Source organism: Hemibagrus wyckioides, linkage group LG03, assembly GCF_019097595.1.
Source record: "Hemibagrus wyckioides isolate EC202008001 linkage group LG03, SWU_Hwy_1.0, whole genome shotgun sequence".
In the NCBI taxonomy this organism is placed as follows: Eukaryota; Metazoa; Chordata; class Actinopteri; order Siluriformes; family Bagridae; genus Hemibagrus; species Hemibagrus wyckioides.
This window is the reverse complement of record NC_080712.1, coordinates 13,723,846-13,747,060: the sequence shown is the minus strand read 5'-3', so window position 1 is coordinate 13,747,060 and position 23,215 is coordinate 13,723,846. Positions and strand designations below refer to the sequence as shown.

At 37.4% G+C, this 23,215-nt stretch overlaps 1 protein-coding gene across 4 annotated transcripts in view; it reads right to left on the bottom strand.

The window, feature by feature from the left end:
• Positions 1-13,623: 13,623 nt before the first annotated feature.
• Positions 13,624-23,215, bottom strand: part of LOC131351237 (cilia- and flagella-associated protein 46) — a 60,180-nt gene continuing 50,588 nt past the window's right edge. For 2 of the 4 annotated variants that reach the window (XM_058386561.1, XM_058386562.1), the window contains exons 54-59: positions 21,921-22,020; positions 21,719-21,831; positions 19,426-19,507; positions 18,428-18,564; positions 18,250-18,324; positions 13,624-16,546 (exon numbers count right to left, since the gene is read on the bottom strand). In XM_058386561.1, the coding sequence (XP_058242544.1) occupies positions 16,446-16,546; positions 18,250-18,324; positions 18,428-18,564; positions 19,426-19,507; positions 21,719-21,831; positions 21,921-22,020 (608 nt within the window). In that variant the 3' untranslated portion in view covers positions 13,624-16,445. Of the gene's footprint in view, positions 16,547-18,249; positions 18,325-18,427; positions 18,565-19,425; positions 19,508-21,718; positions 21,832-21,920; positions 22,021-23,215 lie in introns of those variants that run through there. The other 2 variants (XM_058386563.1, XR_009204353.1) reach the window with 2 other exon arrangements.

The window sequence follows — 23,215 nt, the reverse complement described above, 5'->3', positions numbered from 1 at the left end:
AGTTTTGTTTCTTTTGATAATTTGAACATTTTATCACGTCTCCTCTCCTGTCATCTACTCACTCTGTTATCCATCACACTTTAGTCTCCCACTCTTCACGTCTCTCTTCCTCTGTTCCACTCGTCCTTTCTGCAGTTTTCCTCTAACCATTTTGTATACTCTGTTATCTGTGTCCCCATTCTGCTATCTCTCTGATAATCATCAAGACTGATTGCACTTTTTTTTTCTCAAGTGATACATTAAGCATTTTCGGCAATGAGACGTATTCTCTGCCTTTGGCAAGCATTAACATTAACATGATGATTTCATCATAAATGGAAAACAATCGTATCTACCAAAATCATTTTATTGCTCCTAATATTAAGAGTTACATGGACTGGCCAATTGTGTTTTGTTTTGTACACCTAGTACCGTATTTTATCATTATCCCAAATTACACATGCTATTTTTGCATTAGCAATCTGATGGCAAGCGTGCTGTTAGTGGATATATCCTGGGTTATGTACGGAATAATTGCATAAATTACGTCACATGTAAAGTAAAGAAAGGAAACCATATTTAAATAGGGCTGATGAGCTAGATGTAGTGAGTTGATATATCAAAGACTCTACCTGATAAGTAAATATGTCTCAAGTATAAAGCCAGTTAAATCTCAACAGGCCTAGAGCATCCTCAACAGATGCCAGTATCATATGCTGAGGCGATGGAATGTGTTCGGAGTGAATCTGTTCTGCCTGCTTCAGAGCTTTTCTTTGAGTTCATTGTGAAACCTAGGACTGTAGTGTTGGAGGGAATATTCTATTAGGCAAACAAGCATCATGGAGTTCATGTGCAAGTGAGCTGGAGCCTGGCACTGTAGTATAACCTGCTCTGTTGCAACAGGTCCTGTGTGATGTTTTGGGTTGCCTTGCACCATCCAACTCTGCTCAGGCTGCTGCTAGCTCCCATTGCTAGATTTAAGCCTACTATAGGTGCCTATGAGACCCTTCCTGAAGCTGAAAATGTCTGCTTTGCTGCTGGGTGATTATTATCATGGAAGAAATTGTCAGATGTGGCTGAAGACATTATTTGATCCTCTAATTAGGGGTGAGAAAGATGGCTAAAGATTGCCTAGCACATTTATGTTAAACAGACAGAACGGAATGATATAATATTAAGAAGAAGGTTACCCATAATAATTATATGGTAAGATGCTTTATTTCTAGGGGAAAGTTCAGATGTATTAAGCTAACAAAAGTTTTTTCAAGCCTTCAGTATTTACCCCTTTTTGATTTCATGGAGTGATTAACTTTTCTGATTGAACAACATTTCTTGAACATGGCATTACAAAACTCTCTCCAGATAGAATTGTGCTCAAAGTCGGTTGAATTTCCATTCTTTAATTCCTGCATTTGTTAGTAGTGTTTCTGTGTCTTGGGTAACCTGCTTGCAGCTCAGCTTCAGTTCTCTCACTCAGTCTTGGAGATGATGCTCCTTCTCTGCAATCCCCCTCTTCTCTTCTTGTCTCATACTGATCCTGAGCTGAGAGATAAATGCAGAGACATGCATGTCCTTTTTAATGACCTCTCAGCTACACACATGGGACATTGCGGTTATCAGGCAGCTCCTTTCCTCTTCTTAAGGAGCAAAACCCAGGCTTCAGTTGACCCCAGCAGCTGCTACTCAGTCACACATTCTGAGAAAAGAAATGCTACATTGGCTCTAAGCCAAAACAGTTCTGCAGCATGCATTTTAGACACAAATATGACTTAGATTAGACTGACAGATATGGGTGTATCAATCAACACACTTCTAATATTGCATGAATTTGTGCTGAAAAGCATTAACAGAATTTAACATCAAACGGTGGCAGCATTTATAGTGCAAATCTACAATGTATTATTTATCATTTTCTTATGCATCGTATGCATATCTTTGGTCATCTCCTGTATCTGTCTGTTCTGCTCTAATTCCTAACAGAAGAGGGCAAAAATCAGATCCTCTCCTATGCAGAGAAAAAGAGAGAAAAGGAAATCACCATCCAGTAACAATATCATCAATATGAGGACTTCGGCAGGAAGGAATTAGTGTTAAGTCTATAATGAACTCAGAAATTATGCTGACCTATTAAATCTTCAGGAGCTCTTGGTTGCACAATTCCACTTGAATATAAACTGTTGTAGAAAGGACATTAGTTACATTTTATATTATTTACCCAGTAAATAATTATTTACCAGTTTTACCCAAATGAGGATGGGTTTCTTTCTGAGCCTGGTTCCTTTCAAGGGAGTTTTTCCTTGCCACCGTTGCCTCAGGTTTGCTCATTAGGGATAAATGTTAGAGATAAATAGCAACGTAATTAAAACTTCATAATTGTTTTCTGTCGCTCTATACTTCTGTAAAGCTGCTTTAAATGTACAATGTTAAAAGTGCTATACAAATAAATTTAATTGAAAATATATATTGATGCATGTATATGTCTCTCGGTTAAACAGTAACTATTCCCAAGTTAAACAGGGCATATATCAGTACAGCAGACTTAAAGAGTGAGGCTGTCTTTGTTTCAAAGACATTCATTTTAATAATGACAAAAGTCATTTACCCCTTTCTACCTGTTTGCGTCACAGAAATATCAAGATTAATGACATCTATGACACATTAAACAGGTCTTCAAAAAGTCAACTGCATAATCTGAGCTGTCCACGGCTAATGGTGGTTGATGGATGTATTACTTTATCGCCAAGTGTGCTTCAACTCAGGTTATTCTCATGCCCAGCACACACTCACATGCAAATACACTCTTGTATTACTACCTTTCTGAGGTATTTACATTGACTTGGTAAATAATTCTACACAACTCAAAACAGGGTAAGTGTATAATGCATTCATTCATTTCTTGGTTTAAAAAAAAAGAAAAAAGGAAGAAAAAGTTTAAGCTCAGTAATGTCTTCTATGCTTGTTTTCATTTCATAATTATTTTAACGGCTAAGAATTGATGACAGATTTTTATGAGATGGAAATGGCTAGCCAGTGCCAAGGAGTGCCTTCTATACCGCCAACATGGCACATTCTGTGAACATATATGTACATATACATATGTACATTCTACTTTACAGCTTACAAAAGAGAGGAATTTAAAACAGTTCACAGCTGTTTGTACAGAAGTGACAGCTTTATTATGCCTAAATATAAATAACTTGCTTTCCTAGTACTCTCTTGGCAGTGTGACACTTGCCTTCCATGTAAGAACCATAGAGGAGATATGGGGTAAGATTTGCAGGAGGCAGCCGGGATTGCTGCACCAGCGCTCTCAGTCTCTCATGTTCAGCCAGCTTTAGCAACAATAACTAAAAGTAAATCATTTTGGAGAAATTTTGGCCCAGTCCCGTTCATAACATTCATCTTCAATTTGTTGATCTTAAAATATAAAGAATAATTAATGATCAGTTTCAGGATGGACACAGGAACATTCTTTGCATCATTTGTTATATAAAAGCTTGCTCCATGTTTTAATTCCCTATTATGCTATGTAAACTTTAATGTGATGAGCAGATGCAGAGTGAAAAGTGTTGAGGTAAAGCTATGTTTAAGAAAAAATGTAATGTTTACTGGGTTTTAGGAAGGCACTTTTCTTAGAAATCAGTTCCCTCATTAAAATATTTATAACAGGAGTCTCCAACCTTTTTTCCCCTGAGAGCTATTTTGACCAAATGAAGGTGGCCAAGAGCTACTTGTGTTATATTTTTAGTAACATTTAATTACACAGCTTATTGCCATAAACCAAATCAGCTGAAGAAGCTATTTTTGTGTGCAGTTAAAAAAAAATCAATGTCGGTATATTTTGCAATAAAAATCATTTTAAATTCACATAAGCAGTATGTTAACTGTTGAGACGACTTAACTGATTCATACCACGGGTTCACTGACTAGACTTCTCAGTTATTATTATCAGATTTCCTTCATTCACACTGATTCTGTTATTTATCAGCAAATTGTTACTTACAAGTCTCCTGCCATATACCCCAAAGGCCTCAGCAAGACTGAAAAAGATTCTTTTTGTAAAAAAGGGACCACATTTGATATATTAATATATTTAATATTAATTTTGAAAGCAGACCTGAAATTGTATTGGACTTTACGTGATTAAATAGTAGTATTTTTATGGCATTCATATCCAATTGCAATGAATATAGTTATAATATTTAACACCAGCTGCTGCACTAATAAGAAATGTCTACAGCTCACTCATCCTGCATCTTCATGCAGCAGGATCGATTCATTCACTGCTTTTACTTTGGCAGCTTGGTAGCTTTATTTCCAACACTGTAGAATGGGTCTGCCAATGCGTTTCTAATATCCTTTGGAGACCCCTGATTTTATAAAGACCAGCTATTTATTTTAAAATGTTCTATGTAATCTATAGTTGTGTTCTTGTTAAGGAGATGTGCAAGCAAGTGGCTATACTACCAGGTACATGGAAAGAAGACAAAAGTCATGAAAGTGTATGAGAACTCACTGCTGGTACTATTTCCCAACTCTTAGGCAGCTGTGTGTCCTCAATGTGTCAAAAATGATCTGTCACCCCCACTGTCACCCTAAATCACCTTGACTGACACCTTCATGACTGGCTTATTAGAGCTCCTTGAGCTCTCTTCTTCTTCTCAGCCTCCTTGTTTTTTCTCTAACATTACATCTGATGAAATGGTTTAAACAATAAGCTCAAAGCTCCAGTGCTACTATTGAGCACTGGAGTTTAGTCTCTGGTTCACTCTTTCTAAGCTATAGCTCATCAAAGGTGCCACATTGCCGTGCTTGTAGTTTTCTTCTCTCCAGTAACAAAGAATGGAAAATACTGTAGCTCCACACATGAGGTTTGTGGATTAATCTGGAATTATTTTTGTGACATCTATTGATTTGACAGGTCTGATAATGTTTGTCCAAGTGTTACATTTACACAACAGAATTATGCCTGATTATTGTGCCAGACAAAATTCCCCACATGTATTAATTCAGCAGGAAATTCGGAAAGCATCAGTCTCAAGGGAAATGATAACTGTTCATAAAACATTAAGATATGTATTGAGCTCTCCTCCCTCTCTCCCCAAATCCAGTTCAGATGTGAGGTTTTGACAGTAAGAGGACATGACAGAGTGATGCTGCACAGTTCTGCATACAATTTCTGTGTACTAAACTTGTGTGAGGTGTGACTATAAAAAGAAATATTTATTTTATGTGTTTATATTATCTGTGTCGTGTATGCTTCTTCATCTACTGATGTATTTACAGTAAACAAAAAGATGTAAATGTTTGCCTTCTCACAATATTTTGTTAGACCGCCTTTTGCTTTGATTATGTCATGCATTCACTGTGGTAATGTTTTGATTAGCTTATGCAATGTCACAACATTTATTTTCATCTAGGTTTGCATTCATTTATTGCCAAGATCTTGTATTGATGATGGGAGAGTCAGACCACTGTATACAGTGTTCTCCATCACATCCCCCAAAGATTCTAAATAGGTTTAAGGTCTGGACTCTGTGGTGGCCAATTCATGTGTGAAAACGGTGTCTCATGCTCCCTGAACCACCTTACAATTTGAGCCTGATGAATCCTGGCATTGTCATCTTGGAATATGCCCGTGTTATCAGGGAAGAACAAAAATAAATAAATAAATAACAATTCCATTCAATATTTTCAGGCAGTCAGCTGACCTCATTTTTAAGGTCCATACTGTTGCTGAACCTAGACCTGAAAACTAAAGCAATCCCAGATCATAACACTGCCTCCACAGGCTTGGCACTAGGCATGACGAGTGCATCAGTGCATCTGCCTTACGGCTACACAGCTGTTCATTCCCAATCCCTTGAACTGTCTTCATACTGTGCATGTGGAAATGCTCTCTTTCACTACTCAACATAGCTGTCAGTTTTACTTTTTATGTTTTCACTGATTTCACACATTCCTTCCTCAAAGGTGATGGTTCACCACTATTCTTCCAGGTTTTTAATAAAAATTGGTCAGTTCTACTTGGCTGTTTTCTTTGCTTGATGCTGGCTAATAATTTGACCCTTCTAAAACAGAGCAACATCTTTTCCACAACCATAAGATATCTGTCTTCAGGCATGGTTGTTTAAAAAAAAAAAATAAGAAGCTAATAACTTGTTTCCAACTGAATCATATTAATTACTGCAGTAATTATCCAGTGGAAGGCTCTTACCTATTTGCTTATCTAGATCCATGTGGTGACAACTTTTTTGGCCAGGCAGTGAATATGTAACATAATGCACCTCACAATAAAATAGTGACTGTGTATTCACTGGAGCTATAAATGCCTAAATTAATACATTCAAGGAAATACTAGCTATTCAAATGTGGTTTTATGTGTCACAAAGCCAGATAGAAAAGAGGCATATAAGGACAAATTTGCCCTAAAAAGACAAACAGCAGTAATTATAGCTGTGAATATGTTAAAACCTTATCATTGGGCAAGAACATTTTGGGGAAAAAGTACAATTAATGTCCAATGTTCCATTGTCTCCCGCCACAGCTAAAAGCTTAAATTATCAGAACAGACACATGGAGGGACTTACAAGTTAATCAAACAGTCAGATAAATTGAACGTGGAGTCATTTTACAGACTACATTAGGTTAAGCTTGATGCATGCACAGTTGAGAGAAAGAAAAAAAGAAAATGTTTCATCTTTCATCTACGTAACATATGCATGAATATTTTTACAGCATCTGTGTGTGTGTGTGTGTGTGTGTGTGTAATCACACAGTTGTATGGTTGCAGGTGTATGAACCTGATTTGCATAATACACTGTGAGGTAGTTCCACCACTCTGCTGGTTTGACAGCCTTCCTCTCCACCTTGTGCTTTTGACTCCTTTTCCCTACCTTGCAATAATAAACAGAAACCAATTTTACAACTTGGATAGTTCAGATACCTGGATTACCTAAGTAACCAAAGCAAAATGAAAACTGTCTCTCTTTCTTTTGCTTTCTATATGTAGACCCATAATAATAATAATAATAATAATAATAATAATAATAATAAAAACAGGTGATTCACCTCACTCTGTATCCTCTTCTCTTTTTTGTTCTTTTCATACCTGTGTGTCAAGGAGAGATCCATAGAGACAAGGTTTCTACATAATGAGCTAGACAGAAATGCCTCGATGAAGTCTACTAGGCTCATATGTTTACTAGTCACAGTATAGGGAGCTGTTGACCAGTCAGAGCGGTGGAAAATCAGTACAGACAAAGTTGTTTAATTCTACAGTCAACTGCACACTGTGCAAGATTATACTGGGAAAAGAATTTTTTAAAATCCTTCTCTTCCCTCTCCACCTTCAAATCCCTCAGGCTTCCATGGTGTTTTTGTTGTCATATAAAAAGTAAATAAAGTCTAAATGCATTACATAACTATCAGCACCAGTGAGCATAAGAATATGTATTATTATGTGAATATACATGTGTATGATTATCTCTCCTCTTGGTGGTAATACAGATCAGGTTGTTTAATTTTGGGCTGGTTTTTTTTCTTGTACAAAATGCTCTGTTTTCTCCACATGGCTCACATGAGATCCTGCACATTCACTGCATGATTGTCTCCCTCTGAGCACATCTGCTCAGACACATGGTGCATCCATGCCTTAGCATCCTCTCTGAAGTACACACACACACACACACACAGACCCCAAACACAAACCTTTACCTGACTTTTCTACTGCGCTTCTTTATTTCTCAGCAGCTGGCTGGCAAATTGGTACCTATGTCAACAATTATGTATAAGAAAGAAAGGAATAAAAAGTGCATCACATGGGAAAATAATTAGTTTTCCATTTAATACTTGAATTCAATATTTTTCCTGGCTTGCTTCAACAGTTATTTTCTCTTAATATTCTCCTACAGGACCAGAGGATTTAAAATGAAAATAAACATTCTATCCAACTCACAAAATAAACTGCAATTGAACAAATCTACACTTCACAAAGCCAAAAATGTAGTGGTATAATAATATGATGATTGACAAGGCTTAAAAAATCTACTTTAAACTAATGCTCTGATGGTTATAGGTATGAAAGTGCCTTGCTGCCTCATCACAGAAGAGGTTATCTGTGATCAGGGCTGAATTGGGGGCCCTAGAGCTCTTCCTGTGTCCACAGGGGTTTCATCCAAATTCTCTGGTTTCCTCCCACCTCCCAAAAACATGGTAATAGGGGGATTAGCAATGCTAAATTGATCCTGGGTGTATAGGAGCATGAGAATGAGTTTGTGTGTGTATATGTGTGCTTGCATGCATGCAAAAGACTGTGACCCCATGCTGAGTTTTCTGATGTTGATTGAAGTAAGATCTAGGCACATTTGCTGTACTCTAAATCTAAGTGTGATTGTTTCTAGCATCCCTACAGCTTTGGTCTCTTTATAGGTCTCCTTCAGACTCACTTGAATCTATTGAACCCTGGTACATTTGTGTTCATCTTACGTAATCACAAATGCATGCAAAGAACATATGACACATCACTTTTTTTTTGCACAACAGGACACCTCACCTTTTCTGTGTCCCATAACATTCCCCTGGCACTAATGGTGTGTTGTTTATTAGCTAACATATATGGGCAGATTACTTCACTTCCCAAACAAGTGCAGACCCAAGGACAAGTTCCATTCTGGTGTTCAGTTTGCACCTACTGGGTCTCTTGATAGAGTGAAGGATCATGTTCCTCTCCAGCTCCAATATCGTCATGTTCTTTACACAGCTTGGAAAGGCAGGCACAGAAAATCACAGAAAGTGAAATAGCTCTCAGCAGATCAGGTTTCTCTTTTTCTATTACCGAGTATATCACACTGTTTACTGATTTCTACCTGATATTTCCTGGAGAATGTGAAGGTTCTGGATACTACACACTGTTCTGCAAGCTCTGGTTGGTCCACAGAAGCAAAACTGTAAATATGTGCCACATCATGAGAAGGGAAATTAGAATTTGCATCTGTATAATATAATTCTGATCTATTTATTTCTCTGTGCATGCATTTACCCAAAAGTAATTTGCAGTGGCACTGTATGCATGTGAAATAAACCATGATTTAGAAAGAGCAGCTCTTAGACAGAGGTTCTGGGGTATTAATAAGAAGGTCATCATTTTATGCCTGAGTTGCCACTGTTGGGTTCTTGAGCAAGGCTCTTGTCCATCTCTGCTCAAGGGCCATTTCATGGCTGACCCTGCACTCTCCCAACTCACTAACAACTCACTAATGAGATATTTATTAAGAATTTAGAGGAAAAGCTGTAAGAAAAATCAGAGAGAAAAAAACATAGACAGTCATAAAATCCTTTTAAATGCAAAAAGGGAGAAATCAATGTAAATAAAAGTCTATGGAAAAGGGTAACAGCAAGTGTAACTGCAGCACCTGTGCAAGTCGAGCTGTAAGATGTTGTATTTTCTTGGTTGGATCTGCTTCAAAAGCTGAAGCTTTTTGTTCTTTACCAATCTTCCTGTGTATCTCCTTCATCTCCTCAGAGCAAATATCACGTTAATTTGACATTTAACTGTGACATGAAAAATAAAATGAACAATGGATTATTTTTTACTACAATTTTAGAGGGTTAAAAAGGTTAATAATTGTAATTTACTGGATAGTGCATATAAGCGTATTGTATAATATTGCCATTAAATTCATTTATAATCTTGTCCACATTTGAAAAAAGGTTAGATTCTAAAGACAGATCTATCAAAAACAACAATCTCTTGTTTCCTGAAAAGCCAAATATCATGACATATTTTTTTCTTCCTCAATTCAAATAATGTTCAAACCTTGTTTACCATATTCAAATCCGTCTGACTCAATGAAAATACTAATGCAGCTACAAACGTACTCACTTAAATTTATAACTAGTAGCATGTATAAGCTGCATGAAAAACGCTGTTCACATCAAACATCAGAAAGCAATTTGGCAAGGTTGCTGCTAGTATTTCAGTAGCTGCCAATCAGACAGAGGCTAACCAATATTGAATAACTGAACAGTGGAAACACATCACTTTGTTTTATTTTCCAGTGTTATAGGTGCATATATACACCTACTGAGCACTTTAGAACAGTGAATAAACACTATATTAAGCTTGACCTCACTTTGCTCTGAAAACAGCCTCAATTGTTGGAAACATTTCTTTCAAATTCTGGTCCATGTTGCACTTTCATGCTGCAAGCCTCCTGTTCTACCACATCCCAAAGGCGTTCTATAGGATTCACTTCCAGTGACTGGGAAGGCCACTGAAGAACAGTGAACTGGTGCTTTGTGACAAGGTGCATTATCATTCTGGAAGTTGCCATTTGAACACGGCTAAATTGTGGTCATGAAGGGAGGCAGACAGTCAGCAAGCATACTTAAATAGGCTCTGGTATTCAAGCAATGATGGGTATTAACAGACCCAGAAGTGTGCCAAAAACCACACCATTACAGGCAAATAAGTTCCATGGAGTCATGCTGTTGGTGACAACTTCTGATCCTACCATCTGTGTTCCTTAGCAGAAATCAAGATTCATCAGACCAGGCTGTTTTCTTAAAAGGCACCATACAGAGCCCCCAGTGACTGTTGTGTTTGAAAAGCAGTTAAGAAAAATACCCAAAGCAGTATGTCAGGCATCAACCATGAAACATGCAACATCACAGAGATCACCTTTTTAACCATTCTTATGATGTGAACATTACCCAAAGCTCCCATGGTTGATGTGGACATTGCACTACTGCTACAAGATGGCTAATTAGATAAATGAATGAATGAGTAGGTGTACAGGTGTTTCTAACAAAGTCCTCACTCTACGTAGGTGCTCCTCATAACATAGCTGCTGGGAGATATTTCTCAATGAATCATGTTAAATAGTCCTGTAATTTAGTTTTTAAAAACTTTTGTAGAAAAATCTTCCAGACCATTGATGATTATTAACCATTAGACCATGCATAGCACATTTGCTTATTAAGTTGGAAATAAAACACAATACTTTATGTGCTCCTAATAATAAATTGACTCAAACAGTAGTTATTGGTGTTGTGAAGTAGACGTTCATGTAAGGGTTACGTAGAGGGTCTTGGATGTACCCCTTGATTTAATCAGTGAATACTGAGTGAAAGTGGCTGACTGAGCAGGCCCATGCTTTTTGTTTTTATTTTAAAATGGCCTATTTGAAATGTTTTCTAAAGAAAAGCTGAAACTTTTGAATTTGAGGGGTTTAATGGGCATCTGTTCAAACTACAGCACAAGACCAAGAATGCATCATCACACCAAGAATGCAACAAATACACCAGACATTAAATGCATACGAAACAACATACACTATATTGCCAAAAGTATTCACTCACCCATCCAAATAATCAGAATCAGGTGTTCCAATCACTTCCATGGCCACAGGTGTATAAAATCAAGCACCTAGGCATGCAGACTGTTTTTACAAACATTTGTGAAAGAATGGGTCGCTCTCAGGAGCTCAGTGAATTCCAGCGTGGAACTGTGATAGGATGCCACCTGTGCAACAAATCCAGTCGTGAAATTTCCTCACTCCTAAATATTCCACAGTCAACTGTCAGCTGTATTATAAGAACGTGGAAGTGTTTGGGAACGACAGCAACTCAGCCACGAAGTGGTAGGCCACGTAAACTGACGGAGCGGGGTCAGCGGATGCTGAGGCGCATAGTGTGAAGAGGTCGCCAACTTTCTGCAAAGTCAATCGCTACCGACCTCCAAACTTCATGTGGCCTTCAGATTAGCTCAAGAACAGTGCGCAGAGAGCTTCATGGAATGGGTTTCCATGGCCGAGCAGCTGCGTCCAAGCCATACATCACCAAGTGCAATGCAAAGCGTCGGATGCAGTGGTGTAAAGCACGCCGCCACTGGACTCTAGAGCAGTGGAGACGCGTTCTCTGGAGTGACGAATCGCGCTTCTCCATCTGGCAATCTGATGGACGAGTCTGGGTTTGGCGGTTGCCAGGAGAACGGTACTTGTCTGACTGCATTGTGCCAAGTGTAAAGTTTGGTGGAGGGGGGATTATGGTGTGGGGTTGTTTTTCAGGAGCTGGGCTTGGCCCCTTAGTTCCAGTGAAAGGAACTCTGAATGCTTCAGCATACCAAGACATTTTGGACAATTCCATGCTCCCAACTTTGTGGGAACAGTTTGGAGCTGTCCCCTTCCTCTTCCAACATGACTGTGCACCAGTGCACAAAGCAAGGTCCATAAAGACATGGATGACAGAGTCTGGTGTGGATGAACTTGACTGGCCTGCACAGAGTCCTGACCTCAACCTGATAGAACACCTTTGGGATGAATTAGAGCGGAGACTGAGAGCCAGGCCTTCTTGTCCAACATCAGTGTGTGACCTCACAAATGCGCTTCTGGAAGAATGGTCAAAAATTCCCATAAACACACTCCTAAACCTTGTGGACAGCCTTCCCAGAAGAGTTGAAGCTGTTATAGCTGCAAAGGGTGGACCGACGTCATATTGAACCCTATGGATTAGGAATGGGATGTCACTTAAGTTCATATGCGAGTCAAGGCAGGTGAGCAAATACTTTTGGCAATATAGTGTATATCTACAATTTCTTATAATGTACTAAGCAACAAGTCCGGAGCAATCCAAGGTTTGCTTACAAGATAAAAATAAGAACAAAGTACAGTAGAACTTGACAATTGTACGGTTGTTTAAAACCAAAAGCATTATTGTGCTATTAAATATAAAGCAAGCTCAGCAAAATGTGTTTTACTAATCAAGACTATATATAGTGTTTGTTCTTCTAAATCATTTTGCAATATTTTTTAAATTAACAAAATTCAAATATGTGAGTGAGTAAAAAGTTCCTTATTATGAAAAATTCAATCCTGAAATGTCTCTCAGCCAATTTCTAACTTTTTCAAATGTCATTCTTGTCAGCTGTGACAGCAGAAATGACGAATAACTAATGATCAGATGCTGAGCAGAATGGAGGGATTGCTTAAAAATGTGGTGTGATGGTTGTAGAGCATAGGCTCTCTTCTCTTGCAGCTGCAATAAGGCTATGTAGCTTAGTGGTTAAGATGTTGGACTACTGCTCTAAAGGTTGTAAGTTTAAGTCCCAGGTCCACCAAGCTGCCACTGCTGGGCCCCTGAGCAAGGCCCTTAACTGTCAATTGCTCAGTTGTATAAAAAATGAGAAGCTGCTCTGGATAAGGGTGTCTAGTAAATGTACAGATATTTCGCCACAGGGTCAGCACTTATTCCAACAATCCTGTTTAAGATTAAGCTAATTTCATGTGCTTTTTATTTTGTATTTCTATTTTTCCTCATTATCATAATGCAGTACACTAAACTCTAAATCTTACACTACAACCTTGTTTTGAAATGCTATTAGTACCCCACTATTCATAGATATTACACACATATGCAGGGTCTGTACGTACATACACATCCCAGTGACCTTAAATGTCTAACAATGACCACAAACCTGTCTCTGTAATCCACCAATGGTCTGTTTTTCTTGAGCATTGATTTCATCCACAATCTAACTGTTATGATACAGATGATTAATGGACTGGTTTAAAAGCCTTTCCTGTCCCAGCACACACCTGACCCCCGCAAGGCCCCATCTCTCCATCCATCCAGAGAAAAAATATCTGCTAGCTGTATACAGGAAACAGAAAAAAACACTGGAAGCATCACAATTTTTTCTACATTTATTATGATTATGATTGGTATATATGCTTTGGACCATCTACACAGATACTTGTACAATTACGATGTTTAATCCTGATTATTAACTGTGGCATTCCCCAGGATATGCTCTGGATCCTGAACATCATAAACTGTTGATGAATAAATGATGAATGAATAAATGAAGGATGAGAAAAAATGAGCTGTGGGGATTACTGCTGATCACAACTGAAGGATTTTGTGAAGCTGATTTGGAGGATTTTGTGAAACTGATTTGGGGTGTAACTGTTTACATATTCTGTTTGCATATAATTCAAATTGAAGTGATAATGTGTTTTAAACAGATATAAATAGGAAGTGAATTGTACTATTTAAACAGAATAAAAGTCACTTTTACTTAAGGTTTAAATTTGTATATAGATACAAATATTTCAGAAATATACACATACATATACTAATTTGGAGATACAAGAATTTATCTATACTACTCAAGCTTTAAAAGTGACCAAGGCTGACATATAGTGTGCGTCACATCTCATGTGTGCATCACCAACCAACCCACATCCAATTGCTTTGTATGAAATAGTATTTTCTCAGCAAGTACACCTGAGCTGGAGGTCTTTTTGTATAAGCTTGAGGGCAAAGCTTACAATAAGCTTTCAGAGCTGTACTGTCCTTGCTTTGTTCTGAAAGTTGAGGTTACACACAAAATCATTAAAACTTGGTGCAAAGGTGAGATGGCTAATGGAGGTGGCTAACCTCTGTTTATTAATTGTCTTGTGTGCCTTTCTCTTTTTTGTATCCTTCTCCTCGATCAGTTGACAGACAAGCTGCTGTAGAGCCTGTAGCTCGCGCTTTTCTAAAGCAATACAGACAAAAAAAAACTGGTTCTTAAGGTCCAGGTCAGGATTTTTAACAGCAGTTTAAAATATTCAAATATCTCACACACATACATACTAAAAGCAACGTTTACATAAATATTAAACACCATAAAACACGTATTTAAAGTGGTTAGGGACCAATTTTTCACACCTAGGAGGCCAAATCCAATGCAGAACTAAAGATCAGTGAAGTGGGAAGAGTCAGGAAAGGTGAAGTAAAGGTTACCCTCATTATTGTTGAAAGTCTCCTTCTTCTTTCTCCTGCTTTTTACATGACTGCACTTTCTGGAACAACCTTAAAAGCATATCAAACTTTTTTCATAATTCGAACTGGCACTGCTTAAAGCAATAAGCCTTTTCTTGAAATATTAACAAATTCCACGCATCTTTAAAAACCAGAGCCTGATGCCCTACTAATAGGGAATATTATCCACCCCTCCAAAAGCCGGAGGATTTAGTGAAGGGAAATGTGTGTCCTAATTAAGGACACTTTAATTAAAAAGGGAGTTGAATTTACTGAAAACAACGGATTATGGGATTATGGGTAATCTTGTTGCACTGTATATTCTGATAAACACATTCCCCTGAATTAGCATTAATAACAACCCTAACCAGGCTCAATTTCAGGCATATAACCGCACATCTTTCAAAATTAGAACACATGGAACAATTTATTTACATGTTACACTATACTGCATATTAACAAATGTGTTGATCTACCTTCCCACACTTTCTATTGATGCAGAGCTCTCTTTCCTCATTTCACAATAATTCATGACTCACAGTGCTGTACTCTGTGCTTGCTCACTTCCCTTTTGCAAGAGATGGCTCTTAACTTCTAAATTTGTTTTTGTGAAAAGCGCCTCTCCTGCTGGTCTCTGTGTACTTAAAGAGTGTTACAGAGACAATGCATGGACCGAATAAATACAAGATTAGAAGCAAGCATAAAACAAACCAAACGTGATTAAAAGAGATTAGCAGTTGTTAATATAAACAAACATTCTGGGGTTTTTTTGTGCAACCAAAAACAGTGGATATAACAAGTCTACACACTCTGTTGAAAGAGCAGTTTTTTGTGAAGTAAATAATTAAACCATGCAAATTATGGAAGATTATTTTTGACTTTTAATGTGATTTAACAACCAATAAAAGTCAGGGGGAAAAAAAAGAAAAAACAACAACAGACTGGTTACATACCTGTTTACCCATTAACTACTTTAAAGCAGCTTTTACTTGTTTTAAAGCTCTCAGTCTTTTGGGGTTAGAGCCTACCAACTTTTCACATCTTCATTTGGCCATTTTATTCCACTCTTCTTTGCAAAATGCTCCAGTTCTATTAAAGTACAAAGTTTTCTGTTTACAGGTTTTCGATGGAATTTAGATCTGGGCTTTGACTGGACCATTCCAAGATCTTATTCTGCAGCCTTTCCTTTGCTGACTTGAATTCATGTTTTGGTCATTACTGTGATGGAAAGTGACATTTTTCTTCATCATTTGCACTAAATCTCTTAAAGAAAGGTGTTGTTAAGAGATGGCTACTATAACCCAAGTGCTTCCAGAACACAACAAACCCATCTCTTTAAAATATGTGGTAAATCCAGATGTAAACTTACTTAAATTGTATATTATTGAACAATTTGTCTTCCTAACAATTAGCCTGACCATTTCCTAGGTCACTTAAATGTTTTCATTTATTTATTGTGTGTTGTGTGGAACACTGGGAAAGCCTGTTTTAAATGTATTTTTATTAAGTGCTATAAAACAGATAGATTATGCTAGAAAAACCTAAACAATCAAGGATATTTTAGTAGGTATTTGATTTGATGTTGATATTTGAGGCTGGAACAGTAAATTAATTTCAACAATCTTTGTTGTAGCATGTTTCTGTGAGAATGTCCCATGTGTTCATGTAACAATTAAATTAGGTAATCCATAGATGATGAAGTTGAAAGCAGAGGGTGAACTCCAGTCTCGTACAGCATCCTCATTCAGAGAATATTCAGACTCTACGGAAGATGGTGACAATAGAATTGAATGAAATTATTTATAGCAATAATTTAAGCCAGCTATTACAATATGTGAGCTATATACATGTAACATATCTAAAACTATTAACACAACTATCTACTCTCAAACATACAGTGAGGGAAAAAATTATATGATCCCCTGCTGATTTTGTACGTTTGCCCACTGACAAAGAAATGGTCAGTCTGTAATTTTGGTAGGTATGGTAGGTTTATCTGAACAGCGAGAGACAGAATAACAACAAAAAAAATCCAGAAAAATGCATTTCAAAAAAGTTATACATTGATTTGCATTTTATTGAGTGAAATAAGTATTTGACCCCTTTGCAAAACATGACTTAGTACTTGGTGGCAAACCCTTGTTGGCAATCACAGACGTCAGACATTTCTTGTAGTTGGCCACCAGGTTTGCACACATCTCACATCTCAAGGAATTTGGGCCCACTCCTCTTTGCAGATCCTCTCCAAGTCATTAAGGATTTGTGGCTGACCCTTCAGCTCCCTCCATAGATTTTCTATGGGATTAAGGTCTGGAGACTGGCTAGGCCACTACAGGACCTTAATGTGCTTCTTTTTGAACCACTCCTTTGTTGCCTTGGCCGTGTGTTTTGGGTCATTTTGGGTCAGGCTGGAATATCCATCCACGACCCATTTTCAATGCCCTGGCTGAGGGAAGGAGGTTTTCATCCAAGATTTAACGGTACATGGCCCCGTCCATCATCCCTTTGATGCGGTGCAGTTGTCCTGTCACCTGGGGATGGTGTACTTGGGGTCATAGGCAGCATTCCTCCTCCTCCAAACATGGCGAGTTGAGTTGATGCCAAAGAGCTGGATTTTGGTCTCATTTGACCACAACACTTTCACCCAGTTCTCCTCTGAATCACTCAGATGTTCACTGGCAAACTTCAGATGAGCCTGTGCATGTGCTTTCTTTAGCAGGGGGACCTTGCGGGCGCTACTGGATTTCAGTCTTTCACGGTGTAGTGTGTTACCAATTGTTTTCTTGGTGACTATGGTCCCAGCTGCCTTGAGATCATTGACAAAATCCTCCAGTGTAATTCTGGGCTGATTCCTCGCCGTTCTCATGATCATTGAAACTCCATGAGGTGAGATCTTGCATGGAGCCCCAGACCGAGGAAGATTGACAGTCCTTTTGTGTTTCTTCCATTTGGGAATAATCGCACCAACTGTTGTCACCTTCTCACCAAGCTGCTTGGCGATGGTCTTGTATCTCATTCCAGCCTTGTGTAGATCTACAATCTTGTCCCTGACATCCATGGGCAGCTCTTTGGTCTTGGCCATGATGGAGAGTTTGGAATCTGATTGATTGCTTCCTTCTGTGGACAGGTGTCTTTCATACAGTTAATGAGCTGAGATTAAGAGCACTCCCCGAGAGTGCTCCTACTGTAATCTCAGCTCCTTACCTGTATAAAAGACACCTGGGAGCCAGAAATCTTTCTGACTGATAGGGGATCAAATACTTATTTCACTCATTAAAATGCAAATCAATGTAGAACTTTTCTGAAATGCATTTTTCTGGATTTTTTGTTGTTATTCTGCCTCTCACTGTTCAAATACACCTACCATTAAAATTACAGACTGATCATTTCTTTGTCAGTAGGCAAACATACAAAATCAGCAGGGGATCAAATAATTTTTTCCCTCACTGTACACATTCTCCTTACCTCTCTGGGCAAAAGATGCCATCACACGCAGAGTATGGACAGCTTGACCGGATGTTAGTCCTGTTTTCAGAAGATCTAAAGCACAGCAACAGATACGCACTTGTTGATCACAATACACATTTGGATCTGTGTGTGAATTTGCATGTGTTGGGGTGCAAGTGTTTGCTGGGGACCTTACTTTCCATGATGGCTTCCAAATGGTGTGCATTACTCCTGGTGCTGCTGGACCACTGATTGAGCATTATGGAGTGAACTCCACTGAGGGTGAGCAGATAAACACACTCTAAAGGACTCTCCAGAGCAACGTAGGCCTTTCTACAGTACACAAAGAAAGACAGCAGAAGAGACATCAGATCTTGTGATGAGTGAAACTTTCTTCATGTCTGAGGTGGTGTAGAAAACCTGTTAGATAGTTTGATGAATTCTTTCAAACACCAAAAATGATTAAAAAAATAAACAGATTTTGACCTGATTTTTATATAAAAAGAAAGAGATACTTTTAAAAAATATCAAATATATTTCATTCTCCAAAATCAGAAAATATTGGAATATTTTTATTTAATATTTAATCTTTTCTAGGTTTTTCACATGAATATGCTGGGTAAAAAAACAGTTTAACAAAAGCAGTGGCAAACATGGCAATAGGCTTTACTATTTTTCTAATTTATTTATTAAAATGTATTATTCATTTAATAAATTACTATTTATTTTATTACATTTATTTATTTATTCAAATGTAAATACATATAGTAGTTGCTTTCAGATAATGTAGTAGGGGTGTGACACAGTGTCACTACCTGTATCTGTAGTGCTGCAAATGTTCATATTCATATCAGTATTCAGACTGAAACCTGAAGTGGCCATGGCCTAAACTGGAGATACTTGTTTTGTTTACAGCAGTATCAATATGGTCTGTGAATTTGAGCTTTGTCAGTACTTCCACCTCAGTTAAAGCACTGTGACCCTTACCAGTCTTTTACTAAGGATGACTAGAGTTTTAAATGTCACCGTTTGAAGGGAATTTCTAAGCTGCCCCAGATATTGTAAACATTATACCCAACTTATAGTGAGGGCAACCATTTCTTTTATAAGCCATCATGAGACAATCAGGTCACTACTCCCACAACAGCAATGTCCTGAAATATTAACCAGATGGCACCACGTGTGTATTCTCACCTCTTTTGAATATCCTGTTGAGAATGATGCCACATGCTATAGCTGTTATGAGACAGGCCAAGGAGGACAGCCAACTGACATTCTGAAAAGAGAGATATAAATTGAGTAGCAAAAAAGAAGAAGAAGAAGAAGAAGAAGAAGAAGAAGAATTCTTTTCATCACTGGAAAAATATAAAATATATCATAAAACAAAAAAAAAAAGTTATATACACCAAAGTGTGGTTGAATCCGATGGGTCAAAATGTGTGCATTATTTTTGTATAAGGGCTTGTTCTAAAAAGTTATTGTTTCAAAAATTGACAGCTCTTACACAGGGACTTGTATGGTGGATGCTCCACATCATCTAAGAAAATGAATAAACAAATATATATGTATGTTAAAAAAATGGGGTGATGTTTTTGAGAGGGTTCATTTATTTAGCAGTTATGGAAACTACACCAGCAGACAAGCATCATGACTTTATACAAGTCATGACGCTTTGAAAAGTTTCCCACTTTAAGAAAGTCTCCAGCAGAGACACACTTACACTTTCTGTTTTTTGCAGTAAAATGAAAAGCAGCAGAGACGTTTGGATAGACAGAGAGAGAGAGAGTTAGAGAGAGATTGTGTGGAGATGTTGGAGAGGAAATGACTGATTATCGTGGATGTTCCACAACATTAAATCTTAACTATAAAACATTAAAATGTGAGCAATGTCGTTCATTAATACATTAAAGCACTTCACATGGTAACAGTCAGGTGTCTGTCAGGTGTTATTCCAGAAATAATAATATAACAGAACCGTAATAGAACTGAATGTCTTTTTATGTTTTAATATAGATAATGGTACAATTACACTACATAAATAACAATCTACATCAAAACGTAAAAGGACTTTCTGGTATAATCTAAAGTAGAAGTCTCCTCCCTTTTCCAGACTGAAAAGATAAAATGTCTTTTTTTTTCTTTCTTTTTTTTTACTATAGTTTGTCACCTAACAGCCATGGCACACCTGAAAATAATGTGAATGAACGTAAATAACATTATATGAAAAATCAGTACTTTAGAAGATGTCCTTCTAACTGCTTGTAATGTAGTAAAAAATAAATCAGAAAATTCAGAGTCACTGGTTGTTTAACTTACTATTTTTCTATTGTAAATCTGGCCTCTTGCTGGGTACACATATCATTCATAATCATTACACTTTATCACCCACTGGTCACTCTTTATTCATTACTGATAATGTTATCTGAGTGCAAATATCCTTCTCAATGCTGATCTAAACTCTAGGATATTTTACAGTTTAATCACATATCCCAAATGGATCTCGAATGGACATATAGAATGCACTTTTTGCAGGAGTGCAAAATAACTGCAGAATTACAATCACTGGGTTGTAAGAATGACTCTTTTTCAAGACTCACAGCTCCATAGTGTAAGAATACATCATATTGTTTTCTCTAACTGTCACACGTGATCATAAAGTTTTATTTGGAAACAAACCAAACACGTTTTTAAAAAGTGTTTTTACAATTAATTAATATATAATAGAGAGACTTAGAGAGTGAACTTTCTTATATTAATGTAACTGATAACTAAAAGCTTGAAAAAAATAATTAGTACAGGCTGATTGTCAAATGGATCCCGGATGGACAACTAGAGAACAGTCTAGGGTGCACTTTTACAGGGAGAAAGTAACTAAATTTACTGAGTTTCATAAAATCACGAGTGCAAAATAACTGCAAATTGTATTCACTAGTGTCCTTTAAGTTCCCTGCTTGAATCCTGAGCTCAGATTAATATCTGGAGTGTATAAATCTGCAAGGGTGTCCTCTGGGTGGAGGCGTTTTAAATATTGCTTCTCATTATTCCGATTATATATTCTGTATGAGTGAGTACACTTGAGTGGAACTAAGATTATGTGATGCAAAAATAACTGTGGTGTTTGTGCACACACTGTATATTAGTCATCATATACGCTACGATACTATAATGTTTAAATTATGTTCAATTTTGCTGTCTTCTTGTGCAGAAAGCACCTGTAGAAAACCACCCCTTAGTGCTTTCTCTACTCTGCCAACACATCCAAAAATAATAAAGGTATCACAGAGAGAATGCTAATTATAAGCATGGTCCAGCTCTAATTTACACTTAGTCTGCTTAACACCTATATACTTCGATAATAAAGGAAGAGAAAATAAGCGCTTAATAAACCCTCCTGGTTGCCATTTAACTTTGGCCTTCAGATGATGAACTAGCTAGATCTTTGAAGGAGAAACAGGGGAAAGATGGAGGATGTACTTTGGGGGCATACCACTCAGATTGAGGTTGGCCAGTCTGTCAGGAGAGATACGGGTGAGAAAGCTTTCTCCACCGCAGAAGATAAAAGAACTGCAGTTTGTCAGCAGATGCTCCAAATCTTGAGGGCTGAGAGATGTGAGTTAGTTATAAACACACTGGCTGTTTCAGAAGGGTAAAGAAGAATACATGTATATTTACCATAGGTCAGCTCTTACCTGCAAGGCTTCTCACTTCCTATGACTCCTTCCCAGTGAGCTGTGAACTGTTGTGAGTACATGTCTAGAATCTTTCTCATGGTCTCTGCTGGACTGCAACCTTATAGTATAGCAGAATACAATATCTGACATCAATGCAAGACAGACTACTACATATAGTACATATACAAACTTGACAATGATGTTGAAATGATATTTTTGCCCTAATTACTCAAATTCATTTGTGTTATTTTTCACTTTTAAGAGGAGCAGGAACAAATAACAAATACATAAAACCAAAAATAGGGTGAAAATAAGAGTTACAAATGGCCTATCTGATGGTGCAGAATTAAAACGATATTATTGTCCAGACTTCTAAAGCAGTGGTTTCAATGAGGGTGGAAATCTCACCTCACTGTTATCAAAGTTACTACAATAATTAATGACTTCTTTTATTTTTTATCCTGTTTGTGTGGTCACTTGAATTAAATGGATTTCATGCAAACCATAGTAAGCTAAAAATAAGTAGGCCTAAAAAAATGATCATGGACCTAATATTTTTCATCTTTATTGGTGCAACATTCAGGAATAAAAGGCTCCAATACATAGGGAAAATATTACTGTATATATTCAGATGGTTTGTGAAATGTAATTTACAGCTTAATTGCAAAACTTGAGAATGTGAGAACCCCTATTCTAAAACATGCTGAACTGGGCATGTATTCTTTGCTCTGGAAACACAGACAAAAATTTTAAACAACTGGCAATTCTAAAACATCCAATACTGCCCAGACAAGTGGTAATCTCAAAGGACTCTAGGCATATAAAAGGTTTAATAAAATGTTTTTTTTTATTATTTTGTAACTGCAGAAATAAGCTAGTGGAAAATACAGCCCAAGAGGGTGATGCAAGCTGAAGGTTGAGAGGGTAATATATGACTGACAGGCTTCATTCAGCTGGCTTTGTACATCTTAAATAATTAATCATAGTGAGAGTTCAGTCAGCTTTCTGAAATACAGCCACTGCACCACTGCAGGCATCCACATAAAAGCAGGGCAGGCATGTTCATCAATCTATCTATGTGTTGTACAAAAGTAGTGTATGGTATTTTCAATCTAGGATAAGAGGAGGTCAACTTAAAAAAGAGTCCAGATTCAAGTGACACTGGACAAGGCCAGGGAAGTGCTAGAGAAATTCACAATTTCAAAGCAAAACTTTATATTTTACTGCAGAGAGGAAAATCATTTCCCTTGCTCTGAGTGTTATGTTCCACGAAAGACTAAAGGAATAAAGAGTCCCTTAGGACTAGGGTAAAT